The sequence below is a fragment of the Triticum aestivum genome, chromosome 7B, assembly GCF_018294505.1.
Source record: "Triticum aestivum cultivar Chinese Spring chromosome 7B, IWGSC CS RefSeq v2.1, whole genome shotgun sequence".
Taxonomy (NCBI): domain Eukaryota; kingdom Viridiplantae; phylum Streptophyta; class Magnoliopsida; order Poales; family Poaceae; genus Triticum; species Triticum aestivum.
Window position 1 is genome coordinate 508,128,998 of NC_057813.1, and position 26,953 is coordinate 508,155,950.

At 48.9% G+C, this 26,953-nt stretch overlaps 1 protein-coding gene across 1 annotated transcript; it reads left to right on the forward strand.

The window, feature by feature from the left end:
- The first annotated feature begins 16,093 nt into the window (after positions 1-16,093).
- Positions 16,094-17,655, forward strand: LOC123161575 (peroxidase P7). Its single transcript, XM_044579380.1, has 3 exons — positions 16,094-16,398; positions 16,531-16,722; positions 16,851-17,655. The coding sequence occupies exons 1-3, from the start codon at positions 16,174-16,176 to the stop codon at positions 17,400-17,402; spliced, it is 969 nt and encodes a 322-aa protein (XP_044435315.1). The 5' UTR covers positions 16,094-16,173; the 3' UTR covers positions 17,403-17,655.
- The last annotated feature ends 9,298 nt before the right edge of the window (positions 17,656-26,953 follow it).

The following is a 26,953-nucleotide window of genomic DNA, read 5'->3' on the forward strand; positions in this document are numbered from 1 at the left end:
TATACCACTTCATCAAGCAAACCCCAAGGATATTGGCTACAAATTACCTTCCCAAATTGTCTGAAACTCCAATTACTAGCCATTGGCAACCGATAATCAAAACCTCCTTGGTATTTCTTCTGATCCTTTGCATCGAACGTGTACCGGTCCCTTCTAATGTGCATCAAGAAAGCAAACCGCAACTCCATCCTAACCGGCAAAAAACAGAGACACAATCAGCACACTAATTGGGCAAACCTACTCGAATCGAGTGTTCAAATGCACAACTAAGCTCAATCTAAACAGGAGAAGGGACTTACCCCTCGGGAACCCAGTCGTGGACGCGGCGGATCTCCGGCCCGATGCATGCCTCGCCAAATACTCCGGGGTCGCCGTTGCTCTCCATTTCGCCCTAGGGTTCTTCCTCCTAGTTCAAATAGCTCCAGCGGCCCCCCACCTTTGAGCGCTCCGGCCGGGTGCACGGAAGGAGGCCGCGCCGTGGGTCGAGCAGGTGGCGGGCACCCCACCCGTGGCGTCGCAGGAAGGTGGCGGGCGTCGCACGTAGCCATGGAGCATAGGCGCAGGACGGTAGCGATGGAGTAGGTGTGCAGCTGGTGGCGGAGCAGGTGCTGGCCGCGGCGCACGTGGCGGCGGCGGCGCAGGTCAGCCGGTCGGCGGGGAGGCGGATGGGCAGAGTGAGCTACGATTGATTTGGGGATTTAGTTGCACGGGCCTACATGTCAGCTCCGGACCCACGTCCACGCGGTCCCACGTGTAAGCTCCGGACCCAGAACCACTAACGCTGGCAGATGGAATGGACTCAAATATGGCCGTTTGGCCTCGTCATAGTAGTTGTGCATGGACTAGGGGCAAAACTGAGCACAATTTGCATCTGAGGGCAAAACTGAGCACAAAGACACCACTGAGGGCAAAAGGATAATTAACCCTTTTTATTACTTAGGCGAGTACTGGACTGCAGCTAAGCCTCCGAGTGAGAGGCAGACTCACCACTCGGTAGGATTTTTCAAACTTAGGCGAGCACTGGGCTGCAGCTAAGCCCCCGAGTGGGAGGCAGACTCACCACTCGGTAGGATTTTTCAAATTTAGGCGAGCACTGGGCTGCAGCTAAGCCCCCCGAGTGGGAGGCATACTCACCACTCGGTAGAATTTTTCAAACTTAGGCGAGCACTGGGCTGCAGCTAAGCCCCCGAGTGGGAGGCAGACTCACCACTCGGTAGGATTTTTCAAACTTAGGCGAGCACTGGGCTGCAGCTAAGCCCCCCGAGCTAGAGGCAGACTCACCACTCGGTAGGATTTTTCAAACTTAGGCGAGCACTGGGCTGCAGCTAAGCCCCCGAGTGAGAGGCAGACTCACCACTCGGTAGGATTTTTATAACTTCATCTTAGGCGAAACAGATTCGCAGCTAAGGCAACACATACAAAAGAAATAAACAACAATCATTGGAAAGACTGTAAAATTATGTCTTTTGATAAGCAAACTAAGAGGTACTTCTTATTACATCTCATCAGTCTAAATACTTAAGAGTAAAAAGGGCGGAGCAGTTCCGCATTCCAGGCGCGTGGTTCATCTTTGTTGTGCTCGACGTTGAAGAGACAGTATGCCCCGTTGTGGAGCACCTTGGTGACGACGGAAGGGCCTTCCCAAGCGGGGGCAAGCTTGTGTGGCTTCTGTTGATCCACTCGGAGGACCAAGTCCCCTTCCTGGAATGCACGACCCCTTACATTCCTGGCATGGAATTGACGCAAGTCTTGCTGATAAATGGTCGGCCGGATCAAGGCCATCTCTCTTTCTTCCTCCAGGAGGTCGACTGCATCTTGTCGAGCTTGCTCTGCTTCCTCTTCTGAGAAGAGTTCGACTCGGGGAGCATTGTGGAGCAAATCGCTCGGCAAAACGGCTTCGGCTCCGTAGACTAAAAAGAATGGAGTCCGTCCAGTCGGCCGATTGGGGGTTGTCCTCAGCCCCCAAAGCACTGATGGGAGCTCATCGACCCAAGCTCCTGCCGCGTGCTTGAGGTCACGCATTAACCGGGGCTTCAGTCCTTTGAGAATCAATCCGTTCGCTCGCTCAGACTGCCCATTCGACTGAGGATGGGCGACCGAAGCATAATCGACCCTTGTGCCTTGGGAAGCACAAAAGGCTCTGAACTCATCGGAGTCGAAGTTCGATCCGTTATCAGTGATGATGGTGTGTGGTAGCCATACCTGAATATCAACTCTCTGATGAAGATCACAGCAGTACTTGTTTCAAGGTTTTTAATGGGCTTGGCTTCGATCCACTTGGTAAACTTGTCGACTGCTACCAGCACGTGGGTAAATCCGCTCCTGCCGGTCCTCAGAGGTCCAACCATGTCCAATCCCCAAACAGCAAAAGTCCAGACGAGTGGAATAGTCTTCAGAGCTGATGCAGGTTTGTGGGACATGTTGGAATAAAACTGACAACCTTCACACTTGTCCACTATTTCCTTTGCCATCTCGTTGGTGTGCTGCCAGTAAAACCCGGCTCGGTATGCTTTGGCCATGGTGGTCCAAGGGGACGCATGGTGACCATAGGTCCTCGAGTGAATATCATTGAGGATCATTCGGCCTTCTTCTGGCATGATGCACTTCTGGCAGACCCCAGTTACACTTTCTCTGAACAATTGTCCTTTTATCACAGTAAAGGCTTTAGACCGTCGGACGATCTGTCGAGCCTCTTCTTCATCCTCTGGGAGTTCCTTCCTCAGAATGTATGCAATGTATGACACTGTCCAGTCGGGAGTGATGACCAAAACCTCCATGACCAAGTCGACCACGGCTGGGATTTCGACTTCAGTCGGATCTGTGGCACTCTTGGGCTGTGGCGACTCTTCGATGAAAGGATCTTCCAGAACTGAAGGTGAATGAATATGTTCCAAAAACACGTTTCGGGGAATGGCCTCTCTCTTTGATCCTATCTCTGCCAACTCATCTGTAGCTTGATTTTTCAGTCGGGGTATGTGGTGAAGCTCCAAACCTTCAAACATCTTTTCCAGCTTTCTTACTGCATTGCAGTAACCAGTCATGGCTGGGCTCCTGACATCCCATCCCTTCATCACCTGATTAACCACCAAATCTGAGTCGCCGTAGACCATAAGGCGACGGACGCCGAGTGAAATGGCCATACGCAACCCGTATAAAAGTGCTTCATATTCGGCTTCATTATTGGAGGAATCAAAATGAATCTGGAGAACATAACTAAGCTTGTCTCCACGGGAGGATACCAATACTACCCCCGCACCTGAACCATTTAGCATCTTGGAGCCATCAAAGAACATAGTCCAATGCTCCGAGTGAACTTGAGTCGGTAATTGCTGCTCAATCCACTCGGCAAGGAAATCTGCGATTGCTTGGGACTTGATCGCTTTCTTTGCCTCGAACTTGATATCCAATGGAAGGAGTTCAATCGCCCATTTTGCCACTCGACCAGTTGCATCTCTGTTATTCAGAATTTCAGATAGTGGCGCGTCGCTGACGACTGTAATGGAGTGGTCAGAGAAATAATGTGCAACCTTCTTCATGGTCATGTATATTCCATAGACAAGCTTCTGATAATGTGGATATCGTTGCTTGGATGGAGTCAGAACTTCAGAGAGATAATAGACTGGGCGTTGAACCTTGTAAGCTTTTCCTTCTTTTTCTCGCTCGACCGTGAGTACTGTACTGACGACTTGTCCAGTGGCTGCAATGTAACGCAGTAAAGGCTCTTTGCTGATTGGCGCACCGAGCACCGGCTGGGTGGAAAGCAGGGTTTTGAGCTCTGCAAACGCTGCATCAGCTTCTTCAGTCCACTCGAACTTATCAGACTTCTTCATCAGTCGGTAAAGAGGCAAGGCCTTTTCACCGAGACGAGAAATGAATCGACTCAGGGCGGCCAGACAACCAGTTAGCTTTTGAACGTCATGCACTCGCACGGGGCGTTTCATTCGGAGGATTGTATCAACCTTTTCTAGATTGGTGTCGATCCCTCGTTCGGAAACGAGAAAACCGAGTAACTTTCCTCCTGGAACTCCGAATGTGCATTTTGACGGATTAAGCTTGATATCGTACCTCCTCAGGTTGGCAAAGGTTTCTGCAAGGTCGGTCAATAGGTCGGAACCTTTGCGAGACTTGACCACAATGTCATCCATGTATGCTTCCACATTCCGACTGATTTGAGTGAGCAGACACTTCTGAATCATTCTCATGAACGTGGCTCCGGCATTTTTCAGACCAAAATGCATGGTGACATAGCAAAAGCACCCGAATGGGGTGATGAAGGCTGTTTTTATTTCATCAGGACCATACAGTCGGATCTGATGGTATCCAGAATATGCATCTAAGAAAGACAAGCGCTCGCACCCCGCAGTCGAGTCAACAATCTTATCGATGCGAGGGAGAGGGAAGTGATCTTTCGGGCAGGCCCGATTGATATGCTTGAAATCAATGCACATACAAAGTGAATCATCCTTCTTGGGGACCATGACTACATTGGCTAGCCACTCAGAATGGTAGATTTCACGGATGAACTCTGCTGCCAACAGCCGAGCCACTTCTTCGCCAATTGCCTTTCTCTTCTGGACGGCGAACCGCCGAAGGTGCTCTTTGACGGGTTTTACCTTGGGGTCTGCACGCAAATGGTGCTCAGCCAGTCCCCTGGGTACACCTGGCATGTCAGAGGGTTTCCATGCGAAGAAGTCCCAGTTCTCACGGAGGAACTGGATGAGCGCTTCTTCCTATTTGCTATCGAGTGTTGTTGAAATATGAGTTGGTGCAGCATTGGGATCGGTCGGGTGAATGTGGATCGGCTTTGTTTCGCCAGTCGACTGAAATGCAGAGTCTGTAGTGGGTTTCTTGGCTCGGAGCAAATCACTCAGATCTGCACTCTTCTAACATTCTTGCAATTCAACCGCTGTCATCTGAGCATCGGCGATTTTGGAACCTTTCTGGAAGCATTCCTCTGCCTTTTGCCGATTGCCAGTAACAGTGATCACACCTTTGGGGCCAGACATTTTCAGCTTGAGATACACATAACATGGTCGAGCCATAAAGCAGGCGTAGGCTGGCCTACCCAGGATGGCATGATAGGCACTCTCGAAATCCATGACCTCAAATGTCAACTTCTCCTTACGGTAATGCTTGGAATCACCGAAAACCACGTCGAGGGTGATCTGGCCGAGTGATTTGGCTTTCTTTCCAGGGATAACACCATGAAAACTCATGTTGCTCTCGCTAAGTTTGGACATCGGAATGCCCATCCCCTTCAAGGTTTTAGCGTAAAGGATGTTCAGACCACTGCCACCGTCCATCAGTACTTTGGTCAGTCGAGTGCCTCCAACCACGGGGTCGACCACCAGTGCTTGCCTCCCAGGGGTGGCCACACGAGCAGGATGTTCAGACTGGTCGAACGTGATGGTTGTCTAAGACCATCTCAGGTAGGTGGTCGTCGCTGCAGGAGCGACCATATTCACTTCTCTGTTGATGACCTTCAATCGACTCTTGCTTTCAACATCAGCAAAAATCATCATAGTGGAATTGACTTTAGGATAGCCATCGTCTTCCTCTTCATCCTCGTCTTTGTTCGACTCTTTCTCTTTCTCATTGGGCTGTTTCTCTCGGAACTGCTGGATTAGGAGTCCACATTGTCGAGTGGTATGCTTCGGGTAAATCAGATTACCTTCTTCATCTTTCTTCGTGTGGATGTGACATGGCAAATCTAGCACATCATTCCCTGCTTGATCCTTTACCTTCTTAGGGGGCCAGGGCCCCTTAGGTTCCGCTAGGTTATTGAGTTGGCTCCCCCGTTATTCTTCATCAGACAACGCACACTTAATGGAAAAACGAGGTATCTTTTTGGAAAACTTCTCTACTTACAACTTTGTTAGCGCTATGAGGGCTTCACTATGTTCTCTGAAATCTTGTATAAATAAGAAAGACCTTATACTTTCCTTGATTCACTGCCGCAATCTCTCTAGGTGCCGCTGGCTCAGCCTTACGCTTCTGTTTCCGACTGGAGTTACCTCCACCGGCCTCTTGGCCGACTGGTTTGCCCTTCCCGCTACGGAGTCGATCCTCTTCTTCTCCATTAGCGTACCGGGTGGCTATCTCCATCATTTGAGTCAGAGTCATATCCCCAGTCCGACCAAATTTCAAGACCAACTCTCTGTATTTGACGCCTTCCTTGAAAGCGCACACTGCCTGATGCTCTGAAACATTCTCGACGGTGTGATGCAAAGTGGACCACCTCTGGATAAAATCTCTCAAGGTCTCACCCGACTTCTGAACACAATGCTGCAACTCGGTCAACCCCGTTGGTTGTTTGCACGTGCCTTCAAAAGTTCTGACGAACACTCGAGCCAGTTCCTCCCAACTGTATATACTGCTCGGAGCCAACTGAGTCAACCACGCTCGGGCTGACCCTTCCAACATCAGAGGAAGACGTTTCATCGCAACCTCATCGTTTCCACCGCCAATCTGTACAGCCACTCGATAATCTTCAAGCCAAGTTTCAGGCTTAGATTCGCCGGTGAACTTACTGACTCCGGACGCCAACCTGAAGTTGGGAGGTATCACTACTGCCCTGATGGCCTTGCTAAAACACTCGGGACCAGAAACATGCACTCGGCTGCCACTTGGACGATCTCTGTCAGGGTCTTCTCTGTGTGCTCTGTTCCGGTTGACCAGGCCTTGAACGAGGATAGACCTCGCGTCGAAGCCCGGTTCCCTTGGGTCGACTGAAGCCCTGCGCTCACCACTGTGACGGCGCCTGTCATCATTACGCCGAGGCACATATGACGCACTCCTCAGGGGAGGCGTGGGTCCCCGATGGCGATTGTCACGGTCGAGTGGATGATCATACTGCCCACGGCCTTCACACTGTGGAGGCGATCTTGGGCTGTGAGTCGACTGAACTGTGTCCGCTGCAACGGATCTGCTGTGAATCCTATTCCGCGACTGAGATACTGCTGTATTCTGCTCTCCTGCTGCCCTGAGCAGGGCCCAGATCTGCATCAACCCTCTGCCAGCTTCTGACTGGGAAGGTTGGATCGACTCTGCTATTCGGCTCGCTATTGTGAGATTCTGAATCGGAGTGCGGTATACCTTAGGTGGAGGCGGAAAAAGTTGTCGTCGACTGGACTCATGGATCCGCTCCTGAGCGCACTCGTCGAGAGCCCGCTGAAGGTTATCCAGTCGAGTGCGCTCAGCCAAATTAGCCAAGCGCACCTCCTCCAAGGCCCGACCTCGGGGGTTTCTCCAACAATGGGCGTGTGGAGTGCATCCATGTTGCGGCGACGAAGTTCTTCCCTCTATTGCGAAGAGAGGGGCTCGGGTCGGTATTCCTCATGGACGCGCGACGGATCGCCGCCTCTGTCTCCGCCGCCCTCACGGCGGAAACCGGGTGGGCTATGAGGCCCATCAACCATCAAGACTTTTGCCGCAGGATCACTGCTATTGCACTCGGATGCGGTCTCCACAGAGCCAGTAGACAGATCAAACAGGCCGTGGAGAGTTTCGTCTGGCTCGATTGCCGCGACTTGATGGGTGGTCGAATGTCGTGCCACCGCGTGTTTCACCCACCGCTAAAGCCGCGATCGACCGGACCGCTTGCAGCGGCGAACAGCGGGGAGGGAAAACACCATCGGAGCCAACTGAACTGAGTCGACGGATGCCAAAGAAGGACACCGTGAACGCACTGGCGAAAGTGCGTTGCCCTTCGGACGGGGAGCGCCTCAGTGTCCAGGGGAGCTTCTTGAAGCCACGCAGAGTCGTCGGCGACAAAAACGAGCGTGCCGAGACGGATCTCGTGGCCCTCAGCCAATCCACCGCCGGAAACCATGATGATGATGATCGGTAAAACTTGCAACTTCACCAACAAGTCGCTAAGACACCTGCCCCACGGTGGGCGCCAACTGTCATGGTACTAAGACTGACAGTAGAAAGGGGGGTAGGTATAGAGAGGCAAGATCTTAGCTATGATGAAGGTGTACACACGAGATTTACGAGTTCAGGCTCTTCTCGGAGGAAGTAAAAACCCTACGTCTCGGTGCCTGGAGGCAGACGATTGGATTATGTGTGTTGTATTACAGGGGGTGTGAACCCTTGTCCTAGAGGAGGGGGCGGCATATATAGAGTGCACCAGGGCCCCAGCCGTCCTCCATTACAAGGGGCTTAATGTACATAAAGTAAGGGGCGTTACTGCTAACGCCAGTCTTAAGTACTCTTAATGCTCATAAAGACTAAGGAGTGAACGTCCGGCCATTGTACGCTCTTCCGACTCTTGGTCTTTGATATAGTCAAGTGACTCCCCATATGGTCGAGTGGCGATAGGGGTGACAGTCAAGTGATGCGATCGTCGAGTGGATTGCACTAGACGTACTCGACTGGTGCTCTCCTGTTGACTCTTGGTCTTTTTATCTTCTGGGGTAGTGACCTTGGGTAGGACATATAGGTCAGGCCTATGCCCCTACCCCAGGTCTGTATACTCATCAGGCCCCTCGGGACTCTCCAAACCCTAATGTCAACTCCATAAATACCCAAATATCCCCTCTACACCAGAAGGCACACCAAAAATACTTTTCCGCCGCTGCAAGCTTCCGTTCTCGTGAGATCCCATCTTGGGACCTTTTCTGGCACTCCGCCCGAGGCGGATTCGATCACGGAGGGCAACTACACCAACCTTGCTGCCCTTTCGATGATGTGTGAGTAGTTTACCACAAACCTACGGGTCCATAGCTAGTAGCTAGATGGCTTCTTCTCTCTCTTTGATCTTCAATACAATGTTCTCTTCGATGTTCTTGGAGTTCTATTCGATGTAATCTTCTTTTAAAGTGCGTTTGTTGAGATCTGATGAATTGTGGATTTATGATCAGATTATTTATGAATATTATTTAAGCCTTCTTTGAACTCTTTTATGCATGATTAAGATAGCTTTGTATTTCTCTTCGATCTATTGATTTGGTTTGGCCAACTAGATTGATCTATCTTGCAATGGGAGAGGTGCTTTGTGATGGGTTCAATCTTGCGGTGTCCTCACCCAGTGACAGTAGGGGTAGCGAGGCACGTATTTGTATTGTTGCCATTAAGAATAAAATGATGGGGTTCATATCATATTGCTTGGATATATCCATCTACATCATGTCATCTTGCTTTAGGCATTACTCCATTTTTGTTAACTTAATACACTAGATGCATCCTGGATAACAGTCGATGTGTGGAGTAATAGTATTAGATGCAGTCAGGAGTCAGTCTACTTGCCACGGACGTGATGCCTATATTCATGATCATTGCCTTGGATATCGTCATAACTATGCGCTTTTCTATCAATTGCTCAACAATTATTTGTTCACCCACAGTATGCATTCTTTCAAGAGAGAAGTCTCTAGTGAAACCTATGACCCCCGGGTTTATTTATCATCATATTATTTTCAGATCTATAAAACCAAAAACCTAAAAATATCTTGCTGCAATTTATTTATCTTTACTTTATTTTGCACTTTTACTTATCTTTTATATACCTATCTCTATGAGCTCATTCTTGTAATTAATCGTGAAGGGATTGACAACCCCTTTTATCGCGTTGGTGCAAGTATTTGTTTGTTTGTTTATATAGGTGTAATTATTAGAGACTTGGGTGTCCCTCCTACTAGATTGATACCTCGGTTCTCAAACTGAGGGAAAATACTTATCTCTACTTTGTTGCATCACCCTTTTCTCTTCAAGAAAAAACCCAACGCAAGCTGAAGAAGTAGCATACAGCAGACTCAGAACTGCTTCCAGGAGGATAGGCGAGAGGTATGAATGGAGAGCACATTGTTTTGGCGAAGCAAAAATTCATGTGGATGGGGATCTGTCAAGAGATGGAACAACTGGAGCATCAGCGGCGGTCTGTAGAGATTATAATGGGGATTTTCTAGGCTCGTCCTCAATGGTGTTCAACAATGTACAAGATCCGGCAACGCTTGAAGTACTTGCTTGCCGAGAAGCATTAGCCCTGGCCCTTGATTTTTGAATACATCATGTGGTTATTGCATGCGATTGCAAGACAGTAGTTGAGGAAATAAAGCAACGAACTGAAGGAAATTATAGTGCAATTATCAAAGAAATCCAAGCAAGATCGAAGGAGCTCACTTCGTTCAAGTTCACGTTCGAAGGTCATGTTTTAAATTTTGAAGCTCATAGTTTAGCTAAGTTTTCTTATTCCTTACCTAAGGGTCGCCATGTGTTGCTGGGCTTACCCACGAACCGTTAATTATTCCTGTAAACCGTACTCCTTCTTAATAAAGTGTGGTTTACCGCTCAAAAAAAGGAGCGAACGACCAACTCGATTTCGTGTTTGACCTGCGACAACTGACGCCTTAGCATGGGGTACCGGCGGCTGTTGTGGCTTGTTGGCGTGGGGGGAGGGGGTGGCCGTGGGCGGCCAGCCTGCTTGATGGTCAGAGGCTCCTCAGCTCCTACCTGCTGAGTTCTGACCTCGTCCAGTCGTCGTCGCAGACAACATCAGGCAACGCCAGCGCGCCGCGCGGTGCTGAAGTGAGATGGTGAGAAAACTGACCTATGTGGCCCTCACTCTCTCTCTCTCCTCAAGACATTCAGGAAATTTAGAGTATTTTGATTATGTATTTTATTTCTTAGATGGGGAAGATTCTAATTAGGTCATGGATTTTGTCAATTGGACTTTGTGTTGAATAGAAAATATCCTTTACAGAAGGAGGCAGTGATGCTTAAGAGGAAAACAATTGACGCGTTTTCAAAAGAAAGCGAGATGATTCAGTTGAATGTAAAGCTGATGAACCAACAACAACCGAAGCAAAGCCTCTTTTGTTGCTCGATTTTGATACGAAGAAATGAAGATTAATATAATTATTGAAGTTTCTCGATATTTGTAATATCTGAATGATTGTATTAGTATGATTTAGTATTGATTTCTTTTTCCTTTACTGCTTCGCCCCTCCTAAGATTTCTTTCAAGCTCTGCCACTGAATCCAAGCTGTCGAACAAATTCGAGCAGGCTGGCCACTGCTCGCTGTGGGCATGCACTGGTTTTGATCACTACCATGAAGTGCTTACCAAAAAGATGTGTGGACACTGGGGCCTTAAATTCCTGCTCATAGATCAATTTTCTTCGCACGTACCAAACTGCCTGGGTCACCACCATCTTTTCAAATTCATCTCGTTGCATTGAATCATGCATAGTAAATAGCCAAAGTTTTGCATCCGAAATTGTAGTCATTATCATATGTTCAACCAATTCCTCCTTTGCAAGAGCCCATACCAATCTGGCCAAAGAGCATTCGAAGTGCATGCTTCCAGGAATCACACATACCACAAAGTGGGCAATATGGTGCATCAGACATGTTTCTATGATTTAACACATCCAAAGTAGGAATTGAATGTTTGGCAAGATGCCACGAGGAAACCTTAAGCTTCGATGGTACCGTAATGCCTGACAGGTTAGTCCATTGCTTCGCAGCTGACTCAGTATCCGAAGTATCACTATTACCCTCTAGCCACACTTCCCTAGTGATTTTTATGTTTAGCAACATGCGGTATGCAGAACGAACCGAAAAGCATCCATTTGTTTCATGAGCCCAAGACCAGAAGTCTCAATATTCCTTATGCACACATGAAGGCTCAAAATCATGGTGGCGTCAGTAGGTAAAAAGAAGTTCCTCACAAGTTTTTCTATATGCAGATTGAATGTCCAAACTCCGATGCAGAAGCCGAGGTGAGGTCAAAGGATGGGCCGTGCATGGCCACCTGCCGCAAAGGCCGGTCCATGCAGGCATAACCGTGTTTGACCTCTGACCCTCCCATTTGGTCCACTAGACAACGGTGACTGGAAGAAACCTTTTTGTTTTTTACGGGAGAAACCTGATTGAAGGCGGCGCTAGCTGGACAGACAGGGGCTTGAATCTTGATACGTTGCGTCCCAGAGTTCTCCTCCACTTTTTTTCCAGGATTTCTCCATTTCTTTACGCTTGCACGTTTGTTATCTCAGATTCAAACGTCATCTGTAACAACTTGATCATAATAACAACTTTCATGCTCACGGGAAGTTTGACAAATGACCGGATAGTTCAAGAGTGGAATTTGCTCTTTCGACGATGAAGATATATTCTTAGGGCCGCCGGGTAAGAAGCTACCTATATCTAACGCCGGAGCACCAGCTGCACCTCCTTGAGCAGATCCAAGCAACGCGCGAAGCCCGAACCGCCGCGAGGCAACCTCCCGATGCGGTGGATCCGGAGGAGAACTTGAAGGAGGAGGAGATGGTGGGGAAGGACTGGGAGGAGGGGGGTGTGGCAGTGCCAGATCCACAGTTGGGCATGGGTGTACATACGTACACCCGAATTTTTTGGCAAGATTTTTTTTATATATGGTGTATGGTGTCTCTCAGTCCCCAAATGACCTCTCGTTAGTGACATAACATCATGATTGTTACCTTTAGCACGAGTTGCACATTAGTATACACCTACTCATGTCACCAGAACCAGGTAATTAGCATTCTTCTCGTTCATTGTCTTCATATGTACTCCCTCCGTCCGGAAATACTTGTCGGAGGAATGGATGTATCTAGACGTATTTTAGTTCTAGATACATCTTTTTTATGCATTTCTTCGACAAGTATTTCCGGACGGAGGAAGTATTTTATACTAATGGCTTTGTGACCCCCAATTGTATGATGATGTAGTAAATAATCTTTATTATTTTCTCATTTTTATAAGGTATTGTCAATTTAACGAAAAAAAATCTTGCTACATAAAAATTTCAGATTTTTTATTAGTTTGCTTTTTGAAACCCGCACAAAAAAATTGAACACCCAAGTATGAAATCTTGGATCCGCCACTAGGGTGTGGGGGACGCTCGGGCCGCAGATCTGCAGGCAGAGCAGTAGGTGATCCTCAATTCCCTCCGGTCGGAATTGCCGGTGGAGGCCAAGCATCATCGTGTGCACGAAGCGGAGGCGGAGGACGCCGTAGATGTCGACGAGATACTCGCGTATATGGATGAGGAGGACCCGGAGCCCTCCGACGACGAAGCTTAATTTAGGCTAGCATGGTGTACATAGCACATAGGAACTCTTTTGCATGGTTTGTATGAATCTAAAAGATGAAATATAAGGTATTTGGACGCATAGCACCAAATATGGGATGTGATCGGCCAGTGCCCGTAAACGCGTTCAGTCGTCTCTGCAAATGTTTGAAGTGTCGGATTTGTCAAGTCTGGTTGTAGATGCTCTTAGTTGTTGGGTTGTCTATGTTGTGTTCTCTGTCTCACAAAAATATGATGAGAGTGCCCCGAGTAAATACAGCTAGTTAATTTGATGTGACAATATGATTGGGCTTCCTAACCACAGCCAACATGATTGGCACGGCACACTTGCATGCCAGGCATACCACGACATTAATTTGATTGAATCGAATATAATTGTACATGCTATAGTCACAGGTTACGTGGATGCTTAGTGTATGTATGCGTTATGAACGTCTACGTATGTATTGTAATTTTTTTTACGCACGAGTGTTTTTCAACAGTGGTATCCGCAGCTCATCAGGTTTCAAGTCTTGGTGCCTGCATTATTTCTGAATTTATTTTAGGATTTTCGGCGATACGCTTTTAATAAGAGGAAACGTTTCCGTCAACGACGAGGCGCCTACAGTGACTTCGTAAATCTCAAGATGATATACCGGCTCAGTTTTCGAAGGTGCTCATAGGAGTAGGGTGTGCGTGTGTGAGTATATGCACGTATATATGAGTGCTTGCGCCTGTACTATGTTCAAAAAAATACCATATATACATCAATCGACCACGGAAAATACCCTTTGAAACATGGTGGTAATTACACCTGATAACTGATTTTATTTATTATAAAGTCAAAACGTTCCAAAAACTTTTCCTGACAAACTTGAGCTGTCCTTTCTGTCGTACAAAAATATTTTGTGACGCAATATTCTCTAATAAAATTATGAAAAAAATGACAAATTTCCCACAACATATAGCGTGAACAATACCTTATATATAGTGACAAATTTGTTTTTTTACGTCCACAACAACATGAAAGTCATTCTTCACCAAATATTTTATACGAGTGCAACAATAATTCTACTTTGTTCGCAAAAAGACTTATATTTTTTTACTTTTTACACATCACTATATTTAGCGTTCCCATCCAAAGGACCACCCTCTTGATTACTTTCATTCGAGGACCTTTCTCTGCAGTGGCCAAAATTAGTGTTGCAAACAAGATAGCCAAGCATCGATGGGAGCATACATAAGTTTTTATGTACTTGTATTATCAGATACGTGTCTGATTTTATTTTATTTTTTTAACACAGATACGTGTCTGATTGCCCAAACGGTTTTGTATTTCCTTTTTATGCTGGCCACTTGGTACGAGCTGATTCTGGGCCAGATACGGCCGAGCGACACCCTTTATGATCTTATCCCGGGAACAAGCATCTTTGAAATTTAGCCTAGCGAGGACAAAATCCGGTACATGATGACAAATTTTAAATTCAAACCATCACATACTTTTGGTAGCTATACTTGATGAGTTGTCGTCCTGATTCTCGAGCGCCAATAATCGACGCGAAATTAGTTGATCTTTTTTGTAATTATTTAACAACCAAAGCCAATTTGAACTTTCCTTATTGTACGTGCTCGTAGCACGGCGAATGCATGATGACTTAATCCTCATATAATTTCGGAGCAAGCACTATCGTATTCAGTAATAGTAGTAGATCGTTTGTTCGTAATTAGGAGTACTATGGAACAAATTAGCACTCCATCCAAAACAGTTATAGGAATCAAGATTGATGTAATTTTTGATGGTACTCCCTTTATCCGGAAATACATGTTGGAGGAAAGGATGTATCTAGACATATTTTAATGTTAGATAAATCCATTTTTAATCATTTCTACGACAAGTATTTTCGGACGGAGGGAGTATTCTTGTACGCCGGGATAGGATTTCACCAAGTGAGAAAATATGTTCTTGTACTTAGTGGCCAGCCCACACACACGCGATTGCCAATCCCAGTCACTCCGATGAACGAACACATGCATATACGCCTTATCCATGTACGTACTACTTCACTTTGAGAAAGCTAGCTCGTGATGTTCTCTCATTTTCGAATTCAGACGTTACGCACTCCTGTCGCTTTTCTGTTAAGAAGTGCTTATCGGAGCTGACCCCAGTTTAGCACGGATCGCTGGACGATTCGAACTCCATTGAAGCGGGTGACAGTGAGATAGACACGCGCGCTTCCAACCTTTCCACTGTCCTACGAAAGTGATTGATCTTTACATGCATGCATGTATATAGGGTAGCCAAATACTACTACTAGTATTATTGTCCTATCTCCAGACTAATTGTTTGACCTCGACATCCACATGCAAGTTGCAATGTAATGCCGCCCTTACGTACAACTCTACGATCAGATTGGCCCAATCGAGCTGATTCATGGGCCAGCCTATGCAGCAATACGGATGCTTCAAACTGAGAGATGGCGATAAAATACTAGAATGAGTGCTGCTTGACTCGCTATAAAAAAATGAGTGTTGTTTCCGATTGAACCTGAACTTATCCAGGCAGGCAAGTCTGGTTAACCGGCACATGGCTAGCAACAGCACGTAGCGTGGTGGAGCAGTACGGCACGTAACGGTAGCAGCAACATTCGGTCCTCGATCGTCCTCAGTCCACGAAATTTCCGCCAATGCGTCGACTCTGAGGAATCCGGACTGACCCACCCATGCACAGCCTACACCAGTGACGTGCACAGCAACACGTCTCTGTGTTCCTCTTATAATACTCGGGGAAATACGGTATACGAATATAAGATAACCAACACATGCAATGATTCAGTGCAAGGAGTGCGCATGCTGATTAGTAGCAATTAGCGTCGTGCCAAGCCTGTGCCCATGCCGGAGCGATCAGTGGTCAACCAAATCCAGCTGCTGCGGCTCCAGAGTCCGGCCACGAACTACGTGCGTGATCGGAACCGCGCGCCCGCCAGCCCATGCGGGCGCGGGCTAGCCGGCTAGGCGGTCAGCGTCCACGATCGAGCTCGAGCACTATAAATAGGATGCCACCCTATGCATCTCGCCTCACCTCATCGAGCTCGCACCACAAGAGTTACCTCTAGCTAGTCGCGTCACATCAAAGCCGAAGAAGCAATGGCCGCCTTCGCCACCAGGTCGGCGGCCTTCCTCGGCCTCGCCGCCGTGCTCTGTGTCCTCGTCGGCGAGGCGAGCGCGCAGCAGCTCTCGCCCAGCTTCTACTCGAGGTCTTGCCCCAACCTGGCGTCCATCGTGCGGTCGGGGATGACCTCCGCGTTGCAGACGGAGAGGCGGATGGGCGCGTCCATCCTCCGCCTCTTCTTCCACGACTGCTTCGTCAATGTGAGCAACACCGTTCCTCTCTGCTGTTCTGTTCCATCAAATGTGTTCATCAAATGTGTTCCACGATTGTTGGATTTTACGTACGTGCGGTGTACTGAAGTTTAATTGTGTTTGTCTGCTACGTATCGGCAGGGGTGTGACGGCTCCATTCTGCTTGACGACACGTCGACGTTCACCGGCGAGAAGAACGCCGGGCCGAACGCCAACTCGGCCCGCGGGTTCGAGGTGATCGACGCCCTCAAGACCCAGGTCGAGGCCGCGTGCAGGGCCACCGTCTCCTGCGCCGACATCCTCGCGCTCGCCGCCCGTGACGGAGTCAACCTGGTTAGTCCTCGCGCGCGATCGACCAGCTTCAACGGTCGCTGACCCGTACAAAACACCACTACACGTTCTGCACTTTGTTTTACTGGACTAGCCGTGGCTGACTCGGCTGAGCCATTGCGCGCGTGCAGCTCGGAGGTCCCACCTGGAGCGTGCCGCTGGGGCGCAAGGACTCGCGCACGGCGAGTCAGAGCGCGGCCAACGCGAACCTGCCGGGGCCCGGCTCCAGCCTCGCCACGCTCATCACCATGTTCGGCAACAAGAACCTGTCGCCGCGGGACATGACGGCGCTCTCCGGCGCGCACACCATCGGGCGGTCGCAGTGCCAGTTCTTTCGCAACCGCATCTACAACGAGCGCAACATCAACGCCAGCTTCGCGGCGCTGCGGCAGCGGACGTGCCCGCGGTCCGGCGGCAACGGCAACCTCGCGCCCTTCGACGTGCAGACCGCCGACGGGTTCGACAACGCATACTACCAGAACCTGGTGGGGCAGCGCGGCCTCCTGCACTCGGACCAGGAGCTCTTCAACGGCGGGTCGCAGGATGCGCTGGTGAGGCAGTACAGCAACAGCCCCAGCCAGTTCTCCGCCGACTTCGTCACGGCCATGCTTAAGATGGGCGGCCTGCTGCCGTCGTCCGGGACGCAGACGGAGGTCAGGTTGAACTGCAGGAGACCCAACTAAATAGTACACGTAACAAGTGTGCTAAATAATGATTGATGCCTTGGAAAACCAGGCATTGGTCAGGTTCACGTATGTATGTGTTAATGTGTATGTATGAAGAAGAACACCAAATGTACAAACGCTCGTTTGCTCAATCCGGGGCGAACGTGCAAACTACAAAGTATCAAAATGTACGTTGGTCGTAAAAGTGTATCATCATCAACATCATCAATACAGAATAATGGGATGGTGCAATCATCATAACTAAAGAAAATGATCTCTAATCTAATGCCTAATGTACGGTGGTGTTCACTATTTATGGTGGCTGACTGATTGGCTTCTTTGTAAGCACAGCTCACATTATGGGTACATGGATGTGATGTATACCATACTTCTTGCTTTTGGAGCGATCGACCCGCCTACAGTTGACATCTTTTTTTTTCTTGAATATGCACGAGTCTGCATACCATATACTCAATGAGAAAGATAAAGAAAACCCCTACAAAAGTTTACAAACACTCCACATTGACCATACTCCACCTAAAAGCACATTCTACTCCGCATTACTCGCCCACCACTCTACTCTAGCGAGGAAAGGGTCTATTTGTCCTTTGATAGCATAAATGTCTATGGCCGACAACAGACTGACAGGTTGGGAAGGCCGAAGGGGGCGGAGGGGAAGAGGGCTGAAGGGGCTCCCAATAAGCTCTCTGAGTGGAGGAGGCTCGCTGGAGCATGTCAACGCGGTGAACCTCGTACCTGGTGCACTAGCCGCACACAAGTCATCATACAAGTGTGTACAAAATATATATAAATAGTTTAGCATGTATGCATAACATATAACTACCATGTGACAAATAATCAAAAGTAATCTTGAATAACATCTTAAGAAACAAAAATAATAAAAATGAACATTTATCGTGTTAATGGGCCAAATGTATGGCCCATTCTAAAATGAGAGCTATTCAACATATTTTAGTTTTGACTAGAACAATCCCCGTGCGTTACAACATGATATAAATGTTCTAGTGTGTTAGCTTGTGATTTACCTGTTCATAATAATGTGATTGTGTAAATAAATGTTCATTAAAGTCTTCCCGTAAATTACCTTATATTTTGATCAAAAGTTTGGCAAGTATATTAAAGTAGAATTGATTCAGAAGGTAAGTAAACTAAGTGGATTAGTTATCATATATAAAATGTTGGACGAACGGTTGGTAGAAAGAAAGATGAAATGAGAACGTTACGTTAATTTTAAAATAGTAGAGATTTCAATAGTTGTAGGTCTAATTTCAAATCTGAAATTTTGAGACATCATAGATGTATGTTTTTTGTACGAACCTAATTATTTTCAGGTTTTTGAAACATTTATAAAGCGTATAGCACCACAAGGGTGGGTGCCCTCCCCCGGTGAACCCTGGTTGCATGTGGCGTCACCCTACACCTTGGCTGGTTATGATGTATTTCAGTGGCAAAGTCATACACTTCAACATTTTTGTCGAGTAGAGATTAGGAGTGAGTGGCAAGGATTTGGTTATTGAATTAAATTGTTTTAAGAGCGGTGGGTCTGGATCTTTACATTACCGCAATTACTCAAAAATACAGTTTACATCGGATGAATTTTTTAATAAAGTTTTGAATTCGAATTTATTTCATGATAAAAACATAAATAAATATCTATTGACGCATGAACATTTGTACCTCGACGTGTACTGTGAGGTTAGGGGTCCAATGCCCTAACCTTAAAGCTTACCCTTTTTTTGGCTAAAAAGGATGTAGACGTACGCTAGTGTGCCGTGAGGTCAAGGGTTCCACACTCCTCCTCCGGAGGGAGAAGGATGCGTAGGAAGGAGATGTGTTTACTTGATCGGACGGTTACACGAGGGCCGATCTGACAATGGGGGACGGCCGGCCTGAGACCTAGCTGGTGGACCGGTGCAGAGCACCAGCCAAATACGTAGTACTCCCTCCGTCTTGAGTTATTCACTTCTAGATACATTCATTTCCGCGTCAAGTAATTTGTGATGGAGCCAACTTGTTCAGAAGCATACTAGTTTATTGTAATTGTGATAATCCACTTCGCTGCCCAGGCTTGGCTCATCTATAGTACCGCGATTAAAAATAGGATTTTTTTTTATAAAAAAACAATTTTTTTGCTCGGAAGATGTTTGAGTGCATGATATCTGTGCAAATTTTCATCCCATTTGGACATCCGTGGAGCTCGTGGTAAAAAAGAGAAATTTGCCCTGAACAGCGCATGAACAGTAACCATACTCACGGGGCCAAATTTTGACCTTTTTGTCGCACGCTCCTCGAATGTTCAAACTCCACCAAATTTTGCACGAACATCACGCACACAAGCATCTTGCTTGGCATTTTTTTTGGATTTTTAATTTTTTCTCTCTCTATTTTTTGTGATTTTTTTATTTTGTCCGGGTTCATCTGAGCCCGGATGCACTCTTGTAATCGTTGCTACCCAGTGTCTACGTTCCTGCATGCAAATGGCTTCAGATATGTGGTGTGCTCGTGCAGTGTTGTTTCCGACCGAGTTGAGGCATACCAGAACTGGTCATCCCCATCAGGCAATCACAATAGTCGGGCACCGAGGCCGTACAGTGACGATGAGGGCCGACCGGTTTGCCCCGGTGCGCGGTGCGGCAGCAGCAGTTTGGTGCGATATCGAGTTGTGGAGCAGGGAAGCACTCGCAACAGACAGGGTGGGCGGCACATGGATGCGCGTACTTGCGGAAACGGTCTCTCGTGGGTGGTGGCCAGCGCACCGCTCGCGGAGACGCGTGCCCGGCCGGAGTGAATAGCATTAAATTACCACTTTTCACGTTAGAATTTTAAAAAACTATGAGAAATCTGTTTGTGACTAATAACTATCAAAACCATCGTCGATTGTTTCAAAAAACCTAAATTGTCTGTACTAAGAAAATAAACCTGTTTATGACAGGTCGGGCCCGCATCTAAACGAACCGTCTGTTTGACCGTTTGTTTGACTGTTAACTGATATACGGGGCCCATATGTCAGTTATCTCTTCCTTCCACTTCTCTTTCTTCTCTCCCTTTCCTCTCGTATCTCCCTCTCTCTGTTCGCACGAGCCATGGCAGCTCGAGCCCACCGGATATGCACCGGCCTCCTCCTCCCCACTCCCACCCTCCCTTCCCCCGGTCGTCCCTACTGCCCTCTACCGGAGCCGCCATCTACCATGGCGCTCGACACCGGCCTCCAAGCGTGGACCCTCGAATGGTGCACGGCAGCGCCCTCTGCCCGGAGCACGACCTCCTGAACGGCGGCGGTGCGCCCCTCCATGGCGCGCGATGGTGCCCCTCTGGTCGGAGCACGGCCTCCCGCATGGTAGTGGAGGGCCAGAGCGGGTGAGGAGGGAGCAGCACGTGGCAGAACTGCCTGTGCCGGATCTCGCCGGCCTCGCGGGAGAGGAAGAGGTTGGCGGCGACCCATGGCTCATAGCAGCACCTCCAGGCAGCGCCATGGCGCGCGGCGGTGACCTGATACGGGGATGGCCGGTGGACCTAATGTGTGTGCGCTGCCCGGCCCCATCTCCGGCGGAGCTCGGCCGATTCCCTCACCTCCTGCTGGCCTCCCTCGAGCTCTGCCGCGTGCAACAAGGAAGCAGCGACGGCCTCAAGCTCCGCGTGTGTAGCAGAGCAGCAGGGACGGCGCCGCTGAAGGCCGGCCGACGCCCGCATCAGCTCCGGCGACGAGCTTGTCGGCGGGGATCCAATTGCTTTTTGTTTTATTTTTCAGGGACCCGATTGCTTTTTATTTTATTTCCAGGGACCTGATTGCTAATTGAGGGAATGCAATTTTTTTTAATTTAAATATGTGGAAGAGACACTAACATGTAGGCCTCACATGTAAGTTAACGGTCAAACAAACAGTCAAACGAACCGTTATCTTAAAGGCGGGCCCTAGCTGTCATAAACCTGATCAGATGTTAACCACTTGTCCATTTGGGTATTAGTCACAAACAAATTTTTGGTAGTTTTTTTGGTACCATAGCACGAAAAGTGGTAGTTTTATGCTATTCACTCGCCCAGCCCATCCAAGGTGCGTTTCTATCCATCTGCACCAGTAGAGAGAGCTAGCTATTGTGACCAGGGGTGCCGCCCCCGCTCTGCAGGCCTTTTTTTAAACAAGCCAAAATACTTGCCATTTTCATTGATTACGAAGAAGGTTTAGACATAAACCGCGAGGCGGCAAAAAGAAAAAGGTCTACTCTTGCGACATAACATTACTAAGTTGTTTGGCTCCCGCCAAAAACCAGAGATGGGCATCCTCTTTGATTTTTGCGATAACAATGGAGGTCGGGGCTGAGACATTTTGAAAAATCCTTGCGTTGCGCTCCTTCCAAATTTCTCTGAGACAAGCATCATCAAGGAGGCGATGGCCTTCTTGCAGCCACCTCCACCATTAACCGCCTTGAGCCACCAATCTCTAACTGAATCTTCATGACGCCAAATCATTGGTGAGGAGTCAAGGATGCCAAGCCAAGTGCAAATTTCGGTCCAAATCCAGACAGTGAACCTACATTGGAATAGGAGGTGAGCAGCAAATTCTTGCACTTGCTTGCAGAGAGGGCACAAATTGCAGCTTGGCTAGCCTCGCCGCAGTAAACGATTGGCTGTCCAAACACGATTTTGAAAGATCAACCAAGCAAAAAAATGTGCACTTCGGTGGAGCCCACATCTTTCAGATTGTAGCATTCATTGGACAAAAGGAGAGACCGGCAAATTGCGCCATGTAAGCCAAGGAGGCGGAGTACTTGCCACTGTTTGTGAACTCCCAAGTTATGGTGTCTTGGCTTCCCTGGTTGAGGGTTACATCAGCAAGCATCCCCCACAGGGTTGCAAATTCCTGAATATGGGCTAAGGTTAGCCCCTGCTAAGTGTCAATATGGCGGATCCAAAGGTTATTGTCAAGAGCTTTCCTGACCATGCACGTTTTCTTTTTTGATAACTCAAAAATCTTTGTTGCAATGTCTTTAGGCCGGAGGTCGTCCAGCCATGGAGATTCCCAGAACTTAGCCTTGTTTCCATCTCCGATGCACACCCGTGTGGCAGCGGCGAAGAGATCTTTGTCGTTGCTAGTACAAGGCGTTCCTGAGCCAGACCAAGTCTTAGGTGGATCATCCATTCGTGCCAGAGCCAACGCAAGCTTAGCGCAGTCGCAAACTTCTGGAGGTTGAGCACTCCTAGTCCACCACAAATCTTGGGCTTGCAGATGAGGTCCCAATTAACCTTGCACTTTCCACCGGTCACCTTATCACAACCCGCCCAAAGGTAGGCACGCCAGAGGCTATGGATCTTCTTCATCACTTCAACCGGAAGGTCAAGAGGCGTTAGGTGGTAAATGGCAATGCCAGTGAGCACGACCTTGACCAAAAAAATGCGCCCCGGTGTAGCCACATGCATAGCCGACCAAGGTGGAAGCTTTCCAGCCACCTTGTCCTCCAAATACTGAAAGTGGATGCGCTTTAGTCTTGTGACCGACAGCGGAAGACCAAGATATCGCATGGGGAAGGTAGACCGGACCGTCGGGAAGGCCTGCAGAATGTCGTCAAGGTCGATGTTGCCGCAACAAATGGGCACCACAAGGCTTTTGGCACAGTTGGTGACCAAGCCAGTAACCTCCCCAAAGGAGCTCAGAGTCGAAACCAAGAAGTGGATATCTTCCTTGATCGGCGCAACAAAGATAGCAACATCTTCCGCATACAAGGATGCACGGATGGGCCGACCACGAAGAGGATGCATCGGGCCTTGATCGATAGCCTTGGCGAGGATGTGGTGGAGTGGGTCAATAGCGAGGACAAAAAGCAGAGGGGAGAGAGGATTGAGGGAGTCCTGGATAAGGGGGTATCCGGACTGCCGGGCTATGTACTTTGGCCGGACTGTTGGACTATGAAGATACAAGATGGAAGACTTCGTCCTGTGTCCGGATGGGACTCTCCTTGGCGTGGAAGGCAAGCTTGGCAATCCGGATGTAGATCTCCTCCTCTGTAAATCGACTCTATGTAACCCTAGCTCCCTCCGGTGTCTATATAAATGGAGGGTTTAGTCCATAGGACTCATCATCATCATCATCAACAACAATCATACCATAGGCTAGCTTCTAGGGTTTAGCCTCTCTGATCTCGTGGTAGATCAACTCTTGTAATACTCATATCATCAAGATCAATCAAGCAGGAAGTAGGGTATTACCTCCATCGAGAGGGACTGAACCTGGGTAAACATCGTGTCCCCAGTCTCCTGTTACCATTAGCCTTAGACGAACAGTTCGGGACCCCCTACCCGAGATCCGCCGTTTTTGATACCTACATTGGTGCTTTCATTGAGAGTTCCTCTGTGTCGTCACTACAAGGTTAGATGGCTTCTCCAACCTTCAACCACGCTGTCCTAGGCGAGACTTTTCTCCCCAGACAGATCTTCGTGTTCGGCGACTTCGCACTGCGGGCTAATTTGCTTGGCCATCTGGAGCAGATCGATAGCTACGCCCCTGGCCATCAGGTCAGGTTTGGAAACCTAAACTACACCACCGACATCCGCGGAGACTTGATCTTCGACGGATTTGGGCCTGTATCAGGAGCGCCGAACAATCACGATGTGCATGACCTAGATCGGCAGTCGGACAGTATTCGGAACATCGCACCTGCTACCACTCCGGACTTCGCTCCAGGGCGGGTCGTGCCTTCCAAGGACGGGTGGATGGACCCCGCCCCGGAGGCCGCACACTCCTCGGCGTTGGAGCTGAACACAGACTCCTCTCCTAAAGGGATCTGTGTCTCCGGACCCCCGGACTCATCTCCGGCGGTGTGTTCCGGACCGCGCGCACTCGCGCACATCGAATCTGACTGGGCTCCAGCCATGGAGTTCGCCGCCGCGGATATCTTTCAGCACTCACCCTTCGAAGACATGTTGGATTCATTAAAATCTCTCTCACTGTCAGAAGACTCCTGGCCGAACTATGTCCGCCCCGTGTGGGATACGGAGGACAAAGAAAATCGCGACCCACCCACCACCCAATTTATAATCACTGTCGATGACCTAACAGACATGCTTGACATCGACCCCAATAACATTGACGGTATGGACGTTGATGCAGGGGAAGATCCGGAACCACCACCCACACGGCGCTGGACTGCCACTTCATCATACGACGTCTACATGGTGGACACCCCCAAAGAATAAATTGTTGACAAAAGGGACACAACGGTGGATAAACCCCCCGGGCAAAAGCAAAAACGACGGCGTAGGCGCCGCCTTAGGTCCAGTCATAGTAAAAATAGCGATAACAACCCAAAACAGGATGACACTCCGGTTGATTTCGAAGGCAACAACGACCATAGGGACCCAGCGACAGAGCAGGATAAACCAGGTCATGCCGAACACAGCCCGGAGCAGACGCCCGATCACAATTCAGAGGGCCGTACTCATCATGCTACCTCCAAAGAAGATAACAGTCCGGTTGATGATGCGTTCATCATCCCGGAAGAACAGTCAAAACAAGACAAACTCCACAGAAAACTCCTGGCCATAGCACGGAGCCTGAAGAAGCAGAAGCAAAGGCTTAAGGCCGCACAGGATACGCTCGACCGACGATGGAATAAGGTGCTGGACACCGAAGGGAAACATGGCGATAATCGCCACACAAAGAGCTACCCAAAGCGCAAACTGCTACCCGAATTCGATAATGAAGCCGCAGCACCCGTTTGGCCCAAAAACAATATGGCTACTCAGTCGGACCAACCAACTCATGGCCGCGATAGAGCAGCCACTGATACCGCACACGATTTACGAGAGCTCCTGGACAAAAAGGCCAGTGCGGCCAGGTCCATCTATGGGTCCAGAGGACAGGCTCCAACGCGGGATTATGGTCACCACAATGATCATGCTGATCGAATACCATTCCGGAATCAACAGCCGACAGCAGGCCACGACACGGCCAGATACAGAGGGGCTGTGCACCCCCTGTGCTTCACGGATGAGGTGCTGGATCATGAATTTCCACAGGGATTCAAACCCGTGAATATAGAGTCATAGGACGGAACGACGGACCCCGGGATCTGGATTGAAGATTTTATCCTTCACATACACATGGCTTGTGGGGACGACCTCCACGCCATCAAATACCTCCCCCTCAAGTTAAAAGGACCAACCCGTCATTGGCTGAAAAGCCTCCCCGAAAACTCAATTGGAAGTTGGGAGGAACTTGAGGATGCTTTCAGGGCCAACTTTCAAGGGACCTATGTCCGGCCTCGAGACGCTGATGATCTAAGTCACATAATACAGCAGCCCGGAGAGTCAGCCCGCAAGCTTTGGAAGAGATTCCTCACTAAGAAGAAACAAATCGTCGACTGTCCGGACGCTGAAGCCTTAGCGGCCTTCAAACACAATATCCGAGACGAGTGGCTTGCCAGACACCTCGGCCAAGAAAAGCCGAGAACGATGGCATCCTTAACAAGCCTCATGACCCGATTTTGTGCGGGCGAGGACAGCTGGTTGGCCCGTAAAGGCACCAGCGACCCAGGCACATCCGAAATCCGAGACGACAATGGGAAGCCATGGCACACTAAGAACAAATGTCGGAATAACGATAGTCCGGACAGCACAGCGATCAACGCCGGATTCAGGGGCTCTCGACCTGGTCAAGGAAAAAAGCCATTTAACGGCAGTAAAGAGGAACCATCCGGCCTGAACAAAGTCCTGGACAGATTGTGCCAAATCCATGGCACTTCCGACAAACCTGCAAATCATACCCACACAGAATGTTGGGTTTTCAAGCAGGCCGGTAAGTTAAATGCCGAACATAAGGGAAGGGAAACACCAAGTGAAGACGAGGATGAACCTCGCCAGGGGCCAGAAACAATTCCCACCGGAAGTCAAAGCGGTAAACATGGTACACGCAACTCACGCAGAGTCCGTAGCCCCCCAATTTAATCCCTGGGCAACATGCCCGATCACTTTTGATCACAGGGACTACCCGGCCAGTATCCGACACGGAGAATCGGCTGCCTTGGTGCTCGACCCAATAATTGATGGATACCATCTTACTCGCGTCCTAATGGACGGCGGCAGTAGTCTTAATTTGATATATCAAGACACCATCCACAGGATGGGGATAGACCCATCCAGAATAAATCAAAACAATGCCACCTTCAATGGAGTAATTCCAGGCGTCGTGGCCCATTGCTGGGGCTCCCTCGTGTTAGAAGCAACATTCAGTTCTCCCGACAATTTCAGACGCGAGAACTTACTCTTCAACATCGCTCCCTTCAGCAGCGACTATCATGCATTGCTTGGAAGACCGGCCTTCGCTTGCTTTAACGCAATACCAAACTACGCCTGCCTTAAACTCAAAATGCCCGGTCCACGTGGCATCATCACGGTTAGCGGAAACACAGAACAGTATGCGCTAGTTCCCGCTGCCGGACTCTAGGTGGCCTCTCCCACCGGAACGCATGACCGGTCGTCAAGACCACGGATACGGTTAGACGAGTCCAATACACCATTCTTCACAATGGCTCGGATAAACATGAGCCAGGGGCTGC